The following is a 22,139-nucleotide window of genomic DNA, read 5'->3' as shown; positions in this document are numbered from 1 at the left end:
TGGGTTAGCCAACCGCCCAACCACTGTAGTGATGGGATCCAATTAAAAATTTGGTTAGGTTTTGTCCCGGGTACCAGGGAAAAGAGTTCCAAGGCCCCCTAGCCGGAGGTTCATGCAAAATAAAACTAGTCACACCACTCACACACCCAATATGAAATTGCCTTTTTCAATCAGATTCAACCAGTTTAAAACAATCCTTTAATAAAACCATAGTATCACTGATCACAATCTTCCAATTTATCCCATTGATTCTTAATTTTCCATCATTCCTTCATCAGAGTATATATGGCATCATTGGCAACTAGAACGCTCAGGGGTCGTTTCGATAGTTCCTAGCCTTTAATAATTTTCCATCATTCCTTCATCAGAGTATATATGGCATCATTGGCAACTAGAACGCTCAGGGGCCGTTTCAATAGTTCCTAGCCTTTAATACTTGGCAATATAATCACTTATCAAGATGGACTCTCGTTGAAGATCAGCAAGATCAACCAACAGATCCATATAAGGGGCCATGGACTCATCCATTGAAGACCAGCAAGGTCAATCAACCAGATCCATGCCCGATTCAGAAAACAACTCCAACTCTGTTCCAATATCTTCCTCGACGCACGCGTGGGTATCCTAGGCAACCCAGAGCCCGAGCACCGTATGGTCAGCACCCTCTAGGATCCTTCGCAGGTAACCTAGCGCTTCACGCATAGGCCGCTTCCTTGGCCCCTCATCCACCGTACCGGAAGCTCACCATTTTAATCGCACCGAGGCTGGTCAAGACCTCGGCCGACCTTGCTACGCGAGACGTCCTTCATTGACTCCCCGTCAGCAGTTGCAACTTTACCATCACGACTTTAATCACAAGACGGTCAAAATGCTCCCCCCAGCATTCTTGACATAAAACAATCATTTACAAACAGCATTTACAAACAGTTTACAATACAATTTCTATTTTAACTTTCATTTTTCCACATTATCCCTCCTCAATCTACATTACTTATTCCATATTCCATTTATATGTATACTCATCCCATCACATCATTTCCATCTCATCACTTCAGATTCCCTCACCTCACAATCGTATATTCACATCCATACATCTACATCTATATGCGTACATTCACATCTACATGCATACATCTACATCTCTATGCATACATCTACATCCACATTCACATTCACCTCCATACATCTACATCTATATGCATACATCCACCTCCACATTCACATCTACATCTATACCTCTACGTCTACATGCATACATCCACCTCTACATCCTCATCTACATCTATACACCTACATCTACATGCATACATCCACATCTCCATTCACATCTACATCTATACATCTACATCTACATGCATCCATCCACCTCCACATCCTCATCTACATCTATACATCTACATCTACCTGCATACATCCATATCTCCATTCCCATCTACATCTATACATCTACATCTACATGCATCCATCCACGTCTCCATTTACATCCTCATCTATACATCTACTTCTACATGCATACATCCACATCTCCATGCACACATCCACCTCCACATTCACACTCACATCCATACATCTACATATACATGCAAACATCCACATCTCCATGCCTAATAATATTCTTTTAATTAATCTAGGATGATAGTTCCTAGAATATGGTAGGAAGTCCTCTTTTTATGTTTTGAATGAATTTATTTTATGCGTAATTTCTATAAAAATTTTGCCATAGCTCCGCTACTATGACTGATAAATCTCAATTTTTTTCTAAGGGATAAAGCTCATTATTAAAGAAATAATTAGAATGGTCTCTAATTGGATCATCAATCCATAATGGTCTCTAATTGGATCATTAAGAAAACAATTAGAATGGTCTCTAATTGGGTCATCAATCCATAATGGTCTCTAATTGGATCATTAAGAAAACAATTAGAATGGTCTCTAATTGGGTCATCAATCCATAATGGATTAAATCATCAATGTGCATAAACTAAAAGTATAGCAAAAAGCCATTAATTTGGCCTCAAGCATAGCTTAATCTTGGATTAAGGAAAGGCTTTATGAAAAGCTTCATTTGGATTGAGAATGGGTCATGAGTATGACCATTTCTTGAGTGAGAGAGAGAAATTACATAAAAACCATTAGAATTTAAACATAAATGGAAATTAACTTCTATAGCATTTATTAAATTATGTAACTCTCACTACTATTCACCAATTAACTTCAATAGCATTTTAAAAACCATACTAATTAAACTCCTCAAGCTTGAGAGGGGTTGAGAATAGAGAATCATTGAGAAATTATAGAAAAGATCAAAATTCAATATACTTACCTTATGATTTGCTTGATTCTTTATTCACGGTAGAGGCCCCCAACCAATCAATTGGTTTAGTATGTTGATGGAGCCACCAGAAAGAGAGAAGTATCAAAAACTAGTGAATTATTAAAGAATTCACAACTCTTGGCTTAGGTAGAGTAGAGTAACAATGCATAAGACACTCTATATTTTGGCTTAGGTGGAGTAGAGTAACAAGGCATAAGACACTATCTAATTTGGCTTAGGTGAAGTAGAGTAACAAGCATAAGACTCTATCTAATTTGGCAAAGCATAAGACTCTATCTAATTTGGTTTAGGTGGAGTAGAGTAACAAGCATAAGAGACTATATATTTTGGCTTAGGTGGAGTAGAGTAACAAAGCATAAGAGACTATATATTTTGGCTTAGGTGGAGTAGAGTAACAAGCATAAGAGACTATATATTTTGGCTTAGGTGGAGTAGAGTAACAAAGCATAAGAGACTATGTTTTTTTTCAACAAGGGGAGGCTTCTATTTATAGGAAAATTTGAGCTCCTAACCAAACAAACTGATTCTAGAATTTTCCAAGTCAGTTTGGTCACTTTTTGACCATTTTTAGGTCAATTAAGCTAACTTTTTGGAACTAGACTTGAATGAGGAGAGAGGAGAGATGAAATATCTCAATTTTTATGAGTTTAAAACTCATTCAAGCATGTGAAATATGCACCTCCTTTAAAGAATTCCCCTTCCTTACATATGTGTCAAAATTGTATTGCTCATAGTTTTTTACTAATAAACCTTGTACATTTTCAACTCTTCATCTTATGTGAAATATGCACCTCCTTTAAAGAACTCCTCTTCCTTACACATGTGTCATAGTTTTTTTACTAATAAGCCTTGTACATTTTCAACTCTTCATCTTATGTGAAATATGCACCTCCTTTAAAGAACTCCCCTTCCTTACATATGTGTTTATTTACTAATAAACCTTGTACATTTTCAACTCTTCATCTTATGTGAAATATGCACCTCCTTTAAAGAACTCCCCTTCCTTACATATGTGTTTATTTACTAATAAACCTTGTACATTTTCAACTCTTCACCTCATGCGAGCATTTACTCATTTTTGGATATTTTCTTTTTACAATTTGGATTTATCTCCTCCCTACACATGGATTGATGCTATTGGCCCATAGAAACCTTAATTGGACCATAGTCTAAAGATTTCTGAAAATCTAGACCCTTAGGCTAAGGTTCTTTATACCTATTTCCAATTAATTCCAATTGCACATTGGAAAATTCTTTTTAAATTTCTGTTTCAGGGAAACTCATCTAAATTATAAGAGATATTTTTCTATCCAAAAATATTCAAAATCTGAATATTCTCTCTCTAGAATATTTTCTCTCTCTAGGTTAAAACAGCCACAAACAAGATCTCTTATATTTTAGAAAAGGAATTGATTACAGGGGAATATACTAGACATCAAAAAGGGGTTGGGGGAGGAATCTTACAATAGAAAATATTGTTTAGGATTCATTTTAAATGTGATTGTGATTAAAAAAAGTAATCGAGATTGGGTTAGAGCGGTACGAAAAAATGTTGTATTTATAGATGTATACACACTCACATATATGTATATATATACATATATATATGTGTGTGTGTGTGTGTACCTATATATATATAAAAGATTCTGGGGCTATTGAAAGATATAATATATATATATATATATATATATATAAAAGATATATAGGATATATATATATATAAGACATACGATATTATAAGATTTTGGGGCTATTATAAGATATATATAAATATATATAATATCTTATATAAATATATAAGATTTTGGGACTGTTAGGGCACCTAAAGGGCCTTATAAAGGGCCTTATAAGCCTCACTAGACCAAAAATATCAAAAAAAAATAAAAAAAATGATGTGCGCTACGGCGCGGAAATCGACATTTTGACCTGGTCAAACTAGCGATTAACATGCCGTAGCGCACATGGCATTTTTTTTTATTTTTTTGGTCTTGAGGCTCATAAGGCCCCCTATAAGGGTCTCTAGGTGACTTTATAGGCTCTACCTTTTTTGTATATATAAATATAAATATATATATATGTGTGTGTGTGTGTGTGTGTGTACATATATATATATGTGTGTATATGTATATATATTTGTATATGTATATATATATGTGTGTATATATGTATGTGTGTGTATATATATATGTGTATGTGTGTGTGTGTGTTTGTGTGTGTTTTTTCCTATGTGTATAGTGCTTTTATATTTTTTTAATGAAATGTTCATTGGCACTGAGCATACAAAAAAAATTGGACTCAACAAAGAATGTAACACAACTCAAAAAGCTTTCATTAATGTGTGAAAATGCTACAAAGGAATTTGGGAACATTACAAAATTTTGTAGGGAGAATTACAAAGTGGGTTAGCCTATTGAGGTAGAAGGCTACGCTCTAAACGTAGACGTAGGGCTAGGGACATATCTACAGGCTTCAAAGTAACTCTCTTGGCATGTACCATAGCCAGAACCACTGAGTCTTCAAAAATAGAAACTACAATATCTTCAGCAGCTTCTTGAAGAGCTTCAAGAGCTGTGCTCTGTATGCGGTCAACCCTGTCAGTAAATTTTTCCATTGTTTCCCTCACCAGTCGAGAGAATGGTGCCTTGGGGATGAGAAGATCTGTGCTTTTCTGATATTTCCTAATCTCTCGTAGCGTGACTGTCCTTGGCCTCCATTTTCTCTTCTTCTTTGTAACTGGTGGAGGCGGTGGTGGTCTTCTCCCACGGTGGTCGTTCAGACCTGAACTTCTTTTTCTTTTGTGCACGTTCTTCCTCTTCTTGCTAGTCCCAAAACTTGCCCTCCATTCTTTTGCCACACTTCTTGACTGGACGTCTGGATGTTGTGGCTGCTTGTGGCTGTGCTTGGCTTGCCCTCCTTGCGTCCTCTTTGGGCTGCTGTCTCTTGCATTTCTGTCTCCCAAGCCGCCCTCACAAGAGCAAACTCTTTGTCAATGGTATCTTTTGTGATGCCATAGGACAAGAGCTCGACCTCCCTGTTCTGTAAGATAACCTCTAGCTGTTCTAGGGTGTCGGCCTCAATAACAATCTCCCTTGACCTTCCTCGGCTTCTTTTTGACGCTGCTCTTCTTCTGCTTCTCTACTAGGCTCTGCTTCTTCAGCTTCCTTCCTGCGTTGGGCTTCTTTGGCCTCCTTCCTGCGCTCTTCTTCTCTCATCTCCTTTGCCTCTTGCTCTGTTACTATAGGTAGATTTGTCCTTTTTGCTGTAGCAGGTAGTGGGCCGAGTTGATCGAAAAACCGCAAGTCTTGCTCCTGTTCCTCTGGCATGGCCTAGGTATGTACGAGTGCAAGAGATAGTGGGAGGGCAAGAGAGAGTAGAGCACAAAGAAGAAATTGAAATGTGGTGGCTATAAATGAAAAATGACTTAAATATGTCTATAAATATAATTTTTTAAAACTTTTAGAAAATTTAAAAACACAAAAAGATTATAATCAGAGAGTTTAAGCCCATGAGGAACCACACCGACGCTTGCTTGCTACCCACTGCCATAGTCTCTCCCTAGCATTTGATCTGTTGTATCCTTCAGTTCTTCTTGCATTAATAGTTTTCATTATTTGATGCCTAAGAGACAAATTACCGCGAGTTTTCTGCCTTTTTTTGCCAACCATAACGCGATAGAACCAGTTGAACATTTCATGGAGCGCATTACTCTTGACTTTGCCACCACCATGGCGAGTGCCCTTAAAATACATGGCCTTTGCTTGGTAATGTGATTTCTCCATGCCTTGATTGCTCCAAAGTGCTAAAGAGCCATATCTATCGAGAAAGTATGGCCCATGTGCATACAATATATGCTGCATAGAAAATTACAAAAAGTCAACAAACAGTATGAAGAACATACTACAAGGACACAAGAAATATAACATTACCATGTAGTGAGTAATGTGTGTTTCTCCCCATGCCTCGACCATTTCTTCTGTAAATCTACAAGTGGCTTGTTTAAGTGCCTCAATACCATGGTCATCCAGGTGAGGTCGCTCTAGTAGATCGACCATTTTATTACACACCTCCCATACATGTGCACGTTTTAGGCCAAGCCTAGCATCATTTCCTTGATATGTTGTAACATCACATATCTTCTTCCAAATTTCAAAGTCAGTGTGGCTATGAGAACCCAAGTGGTTTGATAGCAAGTGTCTTGCCTTTGATCCACCCATACAAATTTTATTAGGGTTGTCTTGTGTAGGGTTTGATTTTCTGTCCTTTGTCAAGACCACTGCTCCAGCATGTAATCCCAAAGAGGAAAGTACACCCTCTAGTGCACGTATTGACTCTTCTCGTCGATCTTCGGGCTCCATGTTCTAGACATAGTTTATGTGGAGCATCAATACTTATCCAAAATCCTGAGTCTTGCATGTAATGTGCACACATGCACTTGACATAGTGGAATGTCCAAGATTGGGTTCCAAGCATTGTCCTCCTGGTCACGACTAGGTGGCTTGCTCTGGTCACAACTTAATATGCCATTATGCCATACCTTTGATCCTTTCCTCTGTGCAGCACCAAAAACGATTGCTTTTTTTGCACCCACCTGTTTTTAACTTTTGCCTTTGCTAGGTTGTTTCCCTTTTACTCTTGAGTCTACTGCTGTCTTGGAATGACAACAGTAAACACATGAGAATATAGTATTCGCACCTATTTTACAACCCAACATACACTTTAAGGTTTTTAGATCGCCACCCAAGTGCCATTCAATGTTAAAGCAGCCTATTCCGGGAACATCAAGCTTTTGACCATTGACCTGACAAGAGACGACATGTTGAATGCCAGACCGTTTAAAATACCACCTCAAGGTATCATGGTTCTCTTTTGGGAGGACCCATGCTGCTTGCCACCAGATGTTCTTCTCTGATTGAATGCCGTAGTAGTCTTGCTTATGCCCTTGACCCCTATTGTTGCTGTCTTCAGTTGCATCCAACTCTTGGGTCTCTAAAGGCTTTCCTCTAAGTGCTCGGCTCATCAAGGTTAAACTAACACGCTCCAGTCTTTGACCTTTAACCACTTTGACATTCATCCAGCTTCAAGACAAACACGGCATTTCCACCTGTCTCTTCAAGTGTGAGGCCATAGTACTGAATCATTGCTTTTTGTAGCACTTCCATGTCAATGTAGACATTGTTATATGCATTGTATTCAAAGGGTTTGATTGTTGGCATTGGCATAATATCCTCAACCCACTTGTACCCACCATTAAACATGGATGCAATATCACCATTAGCACACTTCTTTGCCATCTGTAAGCTATAAAGTGTTGGAAGCAAGGATTGCGTAACTCCCTTTGCTCGCAACCCTAAAGTGATTGACTTGTACATTGCTCTGTAACCTTTCTGGCTAATACCTGCTGAGCCACATATATCAAGCATCTCTTTGGGTGTGATAATTTCTTCGATTTCCTTCAAGAAATGTTGACGAAGGGTCTCCCGCAGCTTATCATTACCAGAACTTGTTATCATTTCCATGATATCCTTCTCCTGAAGGACATGTTGAAGAAGGGAGACATTAATATTGTCCTCAGCGTTGTGACATCCTAGTATAGCTGTTGCACATGCCCTACAATCGCAAGAGTCACCCATGAGAGATGCTTTATTCATTAATTGCTTCTCAAAGTTGCTTTAATTCCTACAAAAAATTTTACTTGGTTGTTTGTTTACGCCTCTTGCATGCGCCTACTATCTTAGAAAGTAACCCAACAGCTTTACGTTTTCTTTGCCTTGCGTGATATCCAATGGGAAGGTGAGTGAAATGGTGAACACGACGCCGAAGATTACGAGTGGAGTGTTGAAGATGAACATAATTATCGGTAAATTGATTTATTATGCGCACACGATCTGCTAGATTATTCTTCTGCACCTCAAGATCCTCTGAGAGCTCTTTAATCCTCTGCATAAACTATTGATCTGCTTAGTCGATGCCGCTTGAAGTTGGTCGAAGGCAAATTGTGTTTGCCTCTTTTCAGCTGCCTCATCTAGCCACAACATGTGTAATCTCCTACAATAGCCAAGAAGCCCATTGAAACCATCACCAACAAACTTAAAAAAACTTGTAATGCTTTTGAATGGTGGAGGAGCACCCGATATTGGATCTGGTGGATAAAGATTTCCATCAATCCAAAGATCAATGGCCTTTGCTCCTTGCATTCGAAGCTGATCGTATGAAATATTGGGTGCAACATGCCTACTGCGTAGGGTTGCGTATTCTGTCTCCAAATCAACCTGAAGGCGGATCTTAGAAGGCTTATTGGTGATGTCTTGTAGTGCCATATACAAGAAAGTAGGCTTGTAAGCTTGGGTTGAATAGGAGTGGAAGGAGCAGGATATGGTATCAAAAAATAATGGGAAGAATGGAGATGAGGGTTGCTTCTCTAGAGCTGCATTGTGGATAGAGAAAGAAGCCAGAAAGGGAGCCAAAGAAACATAGAGAGGGTTGGCAATGGTGAGACGAAAATGCAAAGGAGACAATGCATCATGGGAAGCTTCTTTAGTGCAAGCTATGGCTGCTAAGCAATATAGAGAGAGAATACATCATGAAAAGGTTCTTCTGTGGCTACTACTGTGGGTTTGGAGAGAGAACCAAGTATTGTAGAGAGAATTCTCCTGGTAAGCTTCTTCCTTGCAAGCCATGGCTACTACTGTGGGTTTGGAGAGAGAAGGCTCATTTAGGAGTACAGACCTGCTAGCTATGGAGAGAGGACCAAGTATTGTAGAGAGAATGCTCATGGTAAGCTTCTTCCTTGCAAGCCATGGCTACTACTGTGGGTTTGGAGAGAGAAGGCTCATTTAGGAGTATAGATCTGCTAGCTATGGCTTTTGGAGTAGAGAAAGACGCTTTTTTCCATGGAGAAGGAGTGCAGGGCGTTTTAGAGAGAGGATTTAGAGAGAGAAAGAGATCTGGTGCACACACAAAAAAGGGGGGAAGAAAGTGACAAATTTTTGGAATGTTTGGAGTTCGAGTATCGACTCCATTTCCTTCTGTTTGATGTTGTGCAGTTATTGAGCTGTGTGAAATTAACCTTATCTTTGGGTTTGAGAGTTTGGAACCATTGATGCGCTTTTCCTTCTAGGGTCAGTGAGAGAAAGCATGAATCATGGTTACATTACTTAGTGGCCCATAGGTTTCGCATGTTGACTCAAAGATCGCTACATGTTGAATCAGATCCCCATCCCCAGAGAAGTTTTTAATGAGATTTGAAATGATGTGTGGCTTCATTTGGGAGGAGGGTCCTGATTTGAAATGATGTGTGGCTTCATTTGGGAGGAGGGTCCTGATTCTAGAGCAGTGCCTAGTTCCCTGTCCATTCCTCGGCCCATTTTTGCAGCCATATTTAACAAATCCATCCTTGTGGCTGCATTAAGATCTATGCTTGGATCTACCCTTGGTATTTGAGGAGCTACTCCCCCTCTACCTAGACCTCATCCTCTTCCTACGTTGGCTCTTCTAAGCATTTCCGGTATATAGGACGGTCCAGCCACTTCATTTTGGAATGGCTCATCATTAGTCGCCTTTGTACGCCTTTGTAGAATTAAGAGCTCCATGTCCTGCAAGAACATGGGATGATTGATCATCTGCTCGATGTCCTTCTTGGTGTATAGGTGGTCTTCCACTTCACCCACTTCTCTTGGTAGATTATCCCCTTCATATAGGGTTACAAACCCTTTCTCCGCTCTTGGCTCTTCATTAATGGGTTCTAAGTTTGGAATTTCTCCCTCACCCTTTCCCATGACTATTTCTCGCTCTTTGCCACGTGATTGAAGTAAGTTTACACTTCCCATATCCTTTTGTTCAGCTCTAGCCTTTCGAGTATCGAGCTCTTGGTTAAGCTCAATTCTCGTTAGCTGTCTGCTATTCTACTTCAATCCTTTTCAGATCTACTTCTACTTCCTCTGAGGTTGGGAAGAATACTTGACCTGTCCTGGCTACGCTTTCCATGTCTTTTGACAGCCTCGAATTCGTGAAAAGATGCAGGGGGGAAGAGAGCTTGAGCTCTTGCAAGCACACACACACACTCACAAAACCCTAATAGAGAACACACAAGGTGAGAGGCTGAAAATCTTCTTCTTCTCTACTCAACACTCAACACACCATATACAAGATAAGAGTACACACAATATGAAAGGTACTCAACCAATACATACACGGGTTCTCTATAATGTGAACCCGACTAAATGAGCTGGCGCTATAACTATGCCAGTCTCTAGAGTGGCTGTCACATAGCCTGTCATCCCACTGGCCGCATATCACCCAAGATCTCACCAACCATGCCAGTGGTGTAAGTGTGGGGCCTATCCCCCAGGCGGGTCATCAGTGTCCACCGCCTCACTAGAGCTCGATATCTCAACACTCCCCCTCGAGCTCAACTCCATCTCATGTACACCAAGCGAAGCTCTGAATCTGCGGAGCTTCTCTGTACCCAATGCTTTGGTGAAGATGTCAGCTACCTGATCCTCTGTGCTGACATAAACAAGGTCAAGGTCTCCTGCCAAGACCTTCTCTCTGACGAAGTGGTAGTGGACCTCTATGTGCTTCGTACGAGCATGAAAGACTGGGTTCTTGGCCAACTGTATACTGCTAACGTTGTCACAGAAAATGACAACTTGTCTATCCAGTGATAGACCCAAATCTGCAAGTAGCTTTCTCAACCAAGCTACCTCACATGCTGCCATAGCAGCTCCTCTGTACTCGGCCTCTGTACTCGATAGAGCAACCGTAGGCTGCTTCTTGCTGCTCCAAGTCACAGCAGCACTCCCCAAAGAAAACATGAATCCACTGGTAGATCTTCTGTCTGAGATACTACCAGCCCAATCAGCATCTGTGTACCCATGTACACATATCTCTGTCCCAGTCTCATAGAATAGTCCACAATGCAAAGTAGACCTCACATACCTCAGTATGCGTCTCACTGCATCCAAATGCGGTTTCCGTGGAACCTGCATAAACTGACTCACCAACCCAACAGCATAGCTCAAATCTGGTCTGGTGATCGTCATGTAGATCAAACTTCCTACTATGCTCCTGTACATAGTAGGATCCTCCAAGATCTCTCCTGAATCTGCACTCAACTTGCCATTCTGATCCAATGGCACAGAAATAGGCTTACAGCCTGTCATACCATACTTGGACAACATGTCCAAGCCATACTGTCTCTGCAGTAATCCAATACCATGTGGTGACCTAATCACCTCAATGCCCAAGAAATATCTGAGCTCCCCCAGATCCTTCATCTCGAACTTCTGTCTAAGCAAGATCTTTACATCAAAGATCTCTGCATCATGGTCCCCCGTAATGATCAAGTCATCTACATAGATGACAACAAGCACAACTCCTCTATCACCATGTCTCACATACAATGAGAAATCTGCATTGGCTACATGAAAGCCAATAGTGACAAGATATTCAGAAATCTTGTCAGACCATGCTCTTGGTGCTTGCTTTAAGCCATACAAGGCTTTCTTCAACCTGCAAACATGCTCGGGGTGACCCACATCCTCATAACCAGGTGGCTGCAACATATACACCTCTTCTTGCAAATCCCCATGCAAGAATGCATTCTTTACATCCATCTGATGTAAAGACCATTTCTTTGACGCAGCCACTGCTATCACAACTCTCACCGTTGCCATCTTGGCAACTGGGCTGAAAGTTTCCTCATAATCAATCCCATATGTCTGCGCATATCCTTTGGCTACCAATCTAGCCTTGTACCTGTTTATGCTTCCATCACTGTTATGTTTAACTTTGTACACCCACTTGCATCCAATGGCTTTCTTGCCTTCAGGCAATTGCACTAAATCCCAAGTTTCATTTCCATATAGTGCATCCATCTCCTCATCCATAGCTTTCTCCCAATTCACATTTCCAACAGCCTCATCAATGCATGTGGGCTCAACAACCTGCACAACCTTTGCCATATATGCATAGTGATGTGCCACATAACCATCATATGTAAATCTCTGCACAGGGTTCTTCACTCTCCCTGATCTTCGCAGCTTTTCATTCATGGCTTCCATAGCCTTCTTTACACCAGGTGTTCTCATAGCTGGGATCCCAAGCTCCTCATCAAGGCTCATATCCGAGCCACTAGACTCTCCATCAACATGAGAATGTCCTGCAGAAATGTCAGGCATACCAAGGGGCTCAACCACTTTCTCTTTTCCTTTACGTGATGTACTAACCACATTTGCAGGACTGGTATTATGACGCAGCCTGCCACTCCATGGTCTATCAACAGACCCACTAGATGAGGACTCTCCTGGTCCACTCAAAGACTGTGATTGCTGACCTGCATTCTGTGCAACCACACTTCCACTCACATCAGCCCCAACAGCTTCTTTTTCAGCAGCATACCAGCTGCTCATCTCATCAAACACAACATCCCTGCTTACCCTCAACTCACGTGTAGTAGGGTTATAACACCTGTATCCCTTTTGCTCAAGGGAGTATCCAATAAACACACATTTTTCAGCTTTCGGATCCAGCTTAGTTCTCAGCTCATCTGGCACATGCACATATGCAATGCATCCAAAAACTTTCAGATGAGATAAATCTGGTTTTCTGCCAGTAAACTTCTCCTCTGGAGTTACATCATGTATGGCTGCAGTTGGAGTCCTGTTCATGATGTATACTGCTGTAGAAACAGCCTCAGCCCAATAGCAATGCGGCATATTCTTCTCTTCCATCAATGCCCGCGCAATCTCAGCAATGTGCCTGTTTTTCCGCTCAGCAACTCCATTTTGCTGCGGAGTATATCTGCATGTGAACTGTCTCCGAATACCATTCTTCTTCAAAAATTCAGAGAACTCATTGGAGAAGTACTCTCCCCCTCCATCTGACCTTAGGCACTTTACATATTTCCCTGTTTGCTTTTCAACCAAAACTCTGAAATTTTGAAAGTGAGTGAACACCTCACTCTTCTCCTTCATGAAATATACCCACACTTTTCTTGTGTGGTCATCAATGAAAGTGACATAGTACCTGCAGCCTCCCATAGACACGGTCTTCGTAGGACCCCATACATCTGAATGCACAACATCCAGTGCATTTCTGCTCACATATCTGTTACGTGGAAACACATGCTTTGTTTGCTTCCCAAATTGGCATGCTTCACATATTTTCTGCATACCTTCCACTTTAAATTTTGGCAGCCCTGTCACAATTCCTTTTGTCTGCATAGACTTCAATCTCTGCACATTCACATGACCAATCCTTTTATGCCATATATCTGTGTCTGCAACAACTCCTGAACCATTTGCAAACATTGCAGCACTCATCTCAGGCATGTCTACATCCAACGTAAACATTCTGCCCACTCTGTTGCCTTTTGCAACCAACCTGCACTTGTCTTTGAAATCTTCAACATAACACCCATCAGGGTTAAACCGAACCTGCAAACCCTGCTCAATCATCTGGCCAACTGAAACCAGATTCTTTGTTATGTTCGGTACATGAAGTACATCTGCAAGGTACTTCACTTTGCCATCCTGCATAGACAATGGCACATCTCCAATGTGGGCAATTGGATGAGCAGTGTCATCCCCTGTTTCCACAAAACCTGGTCTTTCCGGGTTTTTCATCTCCTTGAACCACTCTCCATGACTCGTCATGTGGTTCGAAGCGCCTGAATCCACATACCATACATTATCTTTTTGTGCTGCATCAACATTTTCAGACATGGCATTCACAACATGCTGCATAACAAACAACCTTTCATTATCCTCATTATTTCTGCTTGAGGATGCATAGTTGTTTTGCTGCACTTTCCCATTTTGCATGTCAGCCTGCTTCTTATAACATTCTGACTGCACATGTCCTGGCTTACCACAATAGTAGCATTCACGTGCATCATTGTATTGCCTTTGCCAATTTCCTCGGCCTCTTTGACTCCCCCTGCCTCTGAATTTGCCTCTTCCACCTGCGTGCTGTTGTTGTTGTTGTTGATTCTGGGACTGTTGTTGTTGCTGCTGCTGACCATAATTCTGATTACCTGTTCGGCCACCTCCTTGACCGCGTCCACGGCCTCCTCTACCTCGTCCTCTTCCTGAACTCGTGTAGAAGGCCTGTTGCTCTGAACTGTTTTTACTTTGTGAAGACTGTTGGTCTTCACCCAAGCTCTTCTCTTCGATAATCAGCATAGACACCAAATCTGTAAAGTTGGGAATGTTTTCCCGAGTCTGAATGGACGTCTTGAACGCCTTGTATTGTGGCCCGAGACCACGTAAACAGACTTCCACCTTGTCATCATCATCTACTGACACACCAATAGATGCAAGGGATTCCACAATGCCCTTTATCTTCAACGCATAGTCATTCACAGACATGCTCTTTTTCTCCACAGTATGAAGTTCATTCTTCAACTGTATCTTACGTGCCTTGGTATTTGTTTCATAGAGCTTTACCAAGGTGTCCCATGCCTCCTTGGGGGACTTGGCATCCTGAATGTGCCCAATCATGGTGTCCTGTATACTAATGGAAAGCCAATACATAACCTTCCTGGCTCCTTGGTTCCAGTCTTTAAACTCTTTCACATCTGCAGCAGTCGGATTTATATCCGGTATCTCCGGTGCCTCTTCATGCTCACCTTCAATGTAGTCCCAATAGCCTTTTCCCATTAGGAAATTAGTCAGCCTGAACCTCCAAGCATGGAAGTTATTCTTGTCCAGCTTCTCAGCCACAATCTGTGTTATGCCATCATTAGACATCTTGCCAAATACACAATTTCACCAGAAACTGCACTCTGGTTTTTCTGCACAACCTGCAGTATTTTCTGCACAGCGGTACTGTTGTACTCTCAAATGTCACAACCAGTGACTTGAATGTGCATACATACACCCAATGGCAACTGTAGACCTCTTTGCAGCACCCACAGTGTCTGCACAGTCAATCTGTCTTCCTGCAGTTCGTAAAACAGAGTTCTGCAGAGAATCGATGACTTACCCGCAGTGCTCGAAATCGCCTGCTTTCTGAAAAACGGAGGTCCAGACGCGCCCGAAACGCGTTTCCGGTCCGAAAATTTCAGTCCAAAGGACTCAGTCCAAAGGACTGTATTGTTGCCCTGTAGCTTCACTCCCGCGAAGAAAGCTCCTCAATCGGAGATCGTTTGCCGGTGCCTCCCGTAGAGCTCCCGACAAGGGTGTAGTCACCAACACAATAGGGAAGAGTAGTTGCAGCTCTTACCCTCGTACCGCTTCCTGTGGTTCTCTTGCTTGCAGCTCAGCCCTTAGTACGAACCAGGCTCTGATACCATGAAAAGATGCAGGGGGGAAGAGAGCTTGAGCTCTTGCAAGCACACACACACACTCACAAAACCCTAATAGAGAACACACAAGGTGAGAGGCTGAAAATCTTCTTCTTCTCTACTCAACACTCAACACACCATATACAAGATAAGAGTACACACAATATGAAAGGTACTCAACCAATACATACACGGGTTCTCTATAATGTGAACCCGACTAAATGAGCTGGCGCTATAACTATGCCAGTCTCTAGAGTGGCTGTCACACAGCCTGTCATCCCACTGGCCGCATATCACCCAAGATCTCACCAACCATGCCAGTGGTGTAAGTGTGGGGCCTATCCCCCAGGCGGGTCATCAGTGTCCACCGCCTCACTAGAGCTCGATATCTCAACAATTCGAAGGTTGGGTAGGTACTTCTTGCCTTGATTCAAGTCTAGCACTAGTTGACGGACCCATGCTCACAGATTGCGCCTCTTCATCGTTGCTAGTTTGGAGACCAAAAAATCATCGGGCTATATCAATGATATCGCTAGATCTGGTAGGGGAGGGTGGTTTGTCCTCTTCCCCAGTCCTAGAGTATTGCATCCCTTCTTCCATTGACAATGGTTAGATTCCTTAAGACACTCAATTGAGTGCTTATTAGGTGGCATGAACCCACACTCTTTTGATCGGAAGATCCTAGTTGATTTGATGCACTATTGTCACGAGTGAGGTCTTCTCCGATGAGCTTTCCAGACCTCAATTGCATGTGAATATGAGTTGATAAGCTATTTTGCTGCCCAATTAAATTCTGGTCAGATACTATCGACTTGTTTTCTGAGGCCGTGAGATTGCAGAGAACAATTTATGGCGTGAAATGCCAGAAAAGTGTTCACGTCAATGATTTTCTACACTTTCACGTATTCAAAATTTTTACTTTGGACTCAGAAATCCACGTTGCCTTGTTATAATCTTTTTTGGTCTCAAGAACTTCCTTAACCTTAATCTGACAATACCAGGTTCATGAGTTAGATTTGGTAAAGATGTGAAACTATAGGAAAGTTTCACGCCAGAAGGAAAAATGGTTCATGTCATGAAATGCAATCGGTTCATGTCGTGAAATGAAAATGGTTCATGCTGTGAAATGCTCTGAATCAGTTTATGTCATGAAATGCAAATGTTTCATATCATGAAATGCAATCGGTTCTTGTGAACATTTTCTGCTAATTCACGGTTCTTAATTTTGTCAAACCTGTGGTGTCAGAGGTGCCAGGATAAGGCTTCCTGTTTTTAGCAAGGTAATCTCGTGAACTGTGGTGATGATGCCTAGAGCGTTTCACACCGTGAAGTTGTAAAAAACATTTCACTTCAAAAACATTTCATGTCGTAAATGGTCTCCTGTAGTTTCACATGGAAAATTACCGCATCGACTAAGATGAAATTGGGTCAAAATACCTATCTAAATGCTTCCAAAATGATTGTTCCATGTATAAAGAGTGTAATACGAGTTCAAGACACAATTAATGGCTCCTTATTTTTATGATTTTTGTAAATTTTTGAAAGGAAAGAAAAACAGAACATCACCCTGCTTGTTCACGTTAATGATTCTGGTGATATAAACATCAAAATTGACTAGAAAAACAGTGGAGCCTTCTTCCAAGGCCACCCCACCACACAACTACATAACAAAAACAACCAATTTTTCACTTCCACTCAAATCTTATCCATTCATTCCATACACAATGCACTACCAGAATGCAAAGGCAATAATAAATCTTATGTAATGGGAGCTGAAACTCAAAGAGGATGGAAGAAACAAAGGTGTTTCCTCGGCAGCAACGCCAAAAATGTTATGGGCTACCACACCTCCAAGAGGGAACTCAATGCATTCACCTTTGGGAAGAGCAATAGAACACAACTGTCGTACGTCACTTACCAATGCTTTGAACTTGTGTCCCTTGTGGTCTCCAAGCTCACTTGAGAAGCTCCAATCCTCCAAGCTCCACCTCCACACTGTCACCATAGAGTTGCTCACACCACCACATAAGGCAATCACTATCTCTCACTTCTCAATACAAGCATGCGACATTCAAGTATAGAGAAGGCACAAGTGCTAGAATGCTCTCTCTCAAGACAAAAGCAAGAGCTCTTATAGCACAAAGTGGAATTGTGTCCATTCATTATGAGAAAATGCCTTATATATAATTGGCCCTCATTCACACTTGGGCGCCCAAAACTTACTTAACTAAGGCCTTGGGTGGCCAATATCTCATAATGTACAATTTTTATAGTGCCTTTGCATGAGACTTATTAATGTCCTCAAATGGAGGAGCATATTTGTTAATCCAAAATGGGATTAACAATGACCCCCAATAATAGAAAAGAGGAAGAGGTACTTATAGGAATCCAAAGTGGAGTTACAAACCTAAGAAGATTAGTATTTGGAGGAAAATGACCCAGCATAGAGAAAATCCTCTTCAAACATCTACAACATATGATAATTTAGTAACTTGAAATTAAAACAAAGTAACTGAACATAAAGGAACTAATAATACATACAATCCAAGTTCGTTGTTGTGATGAGTATCCCCATGAGAGAATTGAAAATCCAATATTGTTTGTCACAGCAACATCAATTACCACAAGGCTCCAATGGGAGATGCTACAACATAATACGATAATCAGACTTCCTTCACAGTGGTCAAAAATATTGAAGACATACTCAAGTATCTTACTTACTCTACATGGTAGGGAAAGAAGATTAAGTTGACATATTCAAAATTACAATGGATGAACCACTTTGCTAGCTTTTTGTTTGATTCTTTTGGGTTCCTTAAAAAGGATGAAAAGTGTGTATCCAAGATAAATGTCATTGATTGCATATTTGGAGACAATTGAGACCTAAAAATCTTGCAAAAGTTAAATTAATTTGAGAGTGCCTCCAAAGATAGCCTATAACATGGAACTAAAAAATGAGATATTAAGAAAATTACCTTAAGCCCACAAGAATTATTGTGTTAGATGGTTTAGTTGTAATCTTCAAGAACCTCAAACATTCTTCGCTAAGTGAAATCCTACTTTCAACATCAATCTCATCTATTGTAATATTCACACTATCCCCAGGATCTGCTAATCTTTGCAAGTTTCTGATATCTTGGAGGGCAGTCTCTTGATCCATAGTATTTATTACCTTCAAGATATCTTTTTTTCTTGAGAGATTCTTCATAAAGTGTTTTCCCCCTTGTGTTATTATCATGTGTGTCACTTCTTCCACCTCTTTTCTTCACCTTCCTTTGACTTTCTTGATGGTGGTACTAGGAGAATATGTGTCATCTTCATGTCCACCCATTAAACATGATGAAGAATCTTGTCGTATCTCCAATGTACCCTCTTCAATTTCTTCATGTCCTTGTGCATGATTATCAATATGTGTGCATGTGTAGCTACTAACATAGTGCCTTGGAAGAACTATATGAGAAAATCCTCTGTTGTTTCGTGAAGGGTGTAGACTACAGTTCTCTGCCACCTCAATCCAAGTGACCATTAATAACCTCTCTTAGGAGTCTCTGAAATGGTGCAAACCCTATGGCCTTCTAAGCTTGTCTAATCTACCTTAGAACACTTACATTTTGAGTCAATATTTGTTTCTTTTCTTGGTTCAACATGTGCATTGACTTTCCCTTTCTAGTCCGATGGGAAGCTCTAGCTATAGCAACCTTTGCAATAGGAGGATCCTCTCCACTCTTCTTGGCATGGCAAGAGTCGGGCAGTCTTTAAGCTGGTGGCCGAAACCCTGACACCCAAAAACACCTGTTCTCACTTCTAAGCTTATCCCTCTAAATCCTTGAAAGAGGTGGGGCTCCTGAGAAAGTGTTCTGATGAGGGAAGGGTCTTCCTTCACTTCTGAATTTCCCAGCATCTTGATTCTGATTAGGGCCTTGCTGCCTCTTTGGGGGTGGAAAGTTTGAAGCACTTCCTGGGGTTTGGAACCTTTTAAAGTTTGAGGGTGCAGGCTTCGATAGGACCTTAACAACAAATGCTTTGGCAAAGTCCTTTGCCATTCTGACAGCTTCTGCCATTGAGACTGGTTTGGCATTTTTCACTAAAGTGTCCAATGGCTCTTTCATCCCTCGAATGAATCTGGCCATCAGCTGGCTCTTCATACAAAAGTGGAGAATATTTGAGGAGAAGGGCAAATGCGTGATGGTATTCTTCAATTGTCGGGCTATCCTGCTTCAGTTCTAAGAACTCATTCATTTTGGTTTTTAGGAAGCCTGGAGGACAGAACCTCTTCCTGAGGTAAGCTTTAAGATCTGACCAGGTCTGGGTATTTTGGTCGAGATGGTTTGTCTCACAATGGTTCCTCTATGCGACCCTAGCCATTTCCACAATTTTCAATAATCTGGCGAGAGCCATCTTGCTCTTCTCGTTAAAACCAGTTACATCCCCTTCACCCCCTTGAAGGGACCAGGTTGGGATCAGTGCAGGGCTTTACGAACATCCAGATCGGTAAGAGGATCCGACTGCCTACCATGGCCTATGCGCCTCATGATTATGACAAAACGATATTTTTGTCAACTTAACTTTGTCATCAGATTTATGACTTTAATTTTTGAGATTTATTTCTTAAACAAATAAATATTCCATCATAATTCTTGAAAACAAGATTCACTTCTCTGATAGTTTTATTAACCAATATTCATAAAACCACGAAAACAATTTGTATACAATAACCATGTCAAATACCTCTACGGCAATACCCTCAATCATAACCTCATCCATGAAGGCTAAGTCCTCAACTATGAATCTACGCACAATCTCCAGCTCACACCGCGGGGCATATTTCTCCACCCACGAGGGAGAGTCCCCTAACAGAAAGAAATACATTTTAAACATTGACAATTTCCTAACAATCATATTCACAAGTACCTAACAATCCTATTTACATATTTCTGACTGAAAGAATCACCTGAAATGGAGGTAAGACAAACAACCCATCCTGAGTCCACCAAACAAGCTGCTGCCACTCCAAGTCCATGCTGAATATGATCCTCTGACACCTTGTTCCACAATGGAACACCGTCTCGTCCATGCGTAGAAGAGTCCATGGGAAGATCCAAGAGCACAAAGTCAACAGCCCATGCCACCGTCTTTTTCTTTTTCTTATACTCCATCCCCAATTTATTGTTTCCAGAAAAAAATGTATGGATCTTTGCATAATCCTCATTCCTAATAGAGGATGCAAAATCCTTACCCCCCATAGAAATATAATCTCCACATCCAAATGAAAAGATAGAGCGATCCAAAGAAGCCCCCCTTGTATGGACAAGAGTGGCACATATTCTTTTTGGGATGGTGGTCTAGGACGTGAGGATGGACCTAAATAATCACGGCAAGTATAATGAATGAACAACAAGCATAACATACAAAACAATTGACTTGCGTATATCCATAAAAAGAAGCATACCACTATGAAAGCTACCATGCATACCAACATCGAGTGGTGGTGAATTGTCATCAACAAAAATTTCACGATCTAAAACAAAACAAACAAAGAAACATAAATCTTTATTTTACAAGGAAGGTATATAAAGTATCCAACATAGATAGCTAGCCTTCTCTAAGTTGCATGAGACATGAATATGCAAAGTGAAATAAGTAAAAGTCACATGTACTCTGTGTCTCACTAATTTGAGCTTGCTTGCCCTTTTGAGCTTGCTTGCCTCTTTGAGCATGCTCACCCCTTTGCGCTTCCTTGCCCCTTATTTGATCACCTTCAAAACCACTTCTTTGTTAGAAAAGTAAAGCTTAAGGAAAGAGAGGAGACAGTTGTGGAAGCCACTTTACCTTGACTCAGACAGCCACCACTTGCACCCTTTCCCTTTGATTTTTGCCATTCCTCAAACTTAGCTTTCTCACTTGGCAATACATGGGGCGAGGGCATGTCAATCCACCAAGGGCATGTCTCAATCTCAAATGGTGAGAGAGCAATCATATTCTCCCCATACATAGTGGACTCTTTGTTAGTGATATCCACCCATGTTTTACAAGCCTTGGGCAAATCAACAAGAAGCTTGAGGTCTCTCAAGTGCAAAAAATACCTGGAATATTCAAAGATAATTTATCCAAGCCAACACAAACTACACACTGCAATGTCAAACAAAAGGCATTAAAATAGAAAACCAACTGATAGAGTAACCGACAAGCGGCTACATCAAGATGGGACTGAATAGGTTGACCCTCTTTTTTTTGGGACTTTTCTTTAGCACCAGTTTTCTTAATGTTGCCAAAAATATATTTTCTACCCTCGTATCGTATGGATGCAAAGTAAACATGAAGAGATGGCTCATCGGGCAAATTAATTGGATGCTCTGTAGTAGCTGCTATTCTTATCTCTTGCTCCAAAGAACGAAGTGCATTCTTTTCTATCATGTCCAGCACCACCAACAAATCCCTAGACAACCACCTACAATGATAGAAGTAATGAAAGGCACGAAAACATGCAAAGCGAAAGATAATTTTTTTCTATGAAGCATA

The 22,139-nt window shown here is 41.0% G+C and overlaps 1 protein-coding gene across 1 annotated transcript in view; it reads right to left on the bottom strand.

The window, feature by feature from the left end:
- LOC147625457 (uncharacterized) overlaps positions 1 to 20,776 on the bottom strand; it is a 52,577-nt gene extending 31,801 nt beyond the window's left edge. Inside the window, exons 1-2 of the mRNA XM_086817978.1 lie at positions 20,572 to 20,776; positions 20,349 to 20,470 (exon numbers count right to left, since the gene is read on the bottom strand). Of these exons, the coding sequence (XP_086674104.1) occupies positions 20,349 to 20,470; positions 20,572 to 20,776 (327 nt within the window). The remainder of the gene's footprint in view (positions 1 to 20,348; positions 20,471 to 20,571) is intronic.
- Between the last annotated feature and the right edge of the window lie 1,363 nt (positions 20,777 to 22,139).

Source organism: Cibotium barometz, chromosome 24, assembly GCF_041138505.1.
Source record: "Cibotium barometz isolate CiBa-2024 chromosome 24, ASM4113850v1, whole genome shotgun sequence".
NCBI classification, from domain to species: Eukaryota; Viridiplantae; Streptophyta; class Polypodiopsida; order Cyatheales; family Cibotiaceae; genus Cibotium; species Cibotium barometz.
This window is presented reverse-complemented; position numbering and strand designations above follow the sequence as displayed.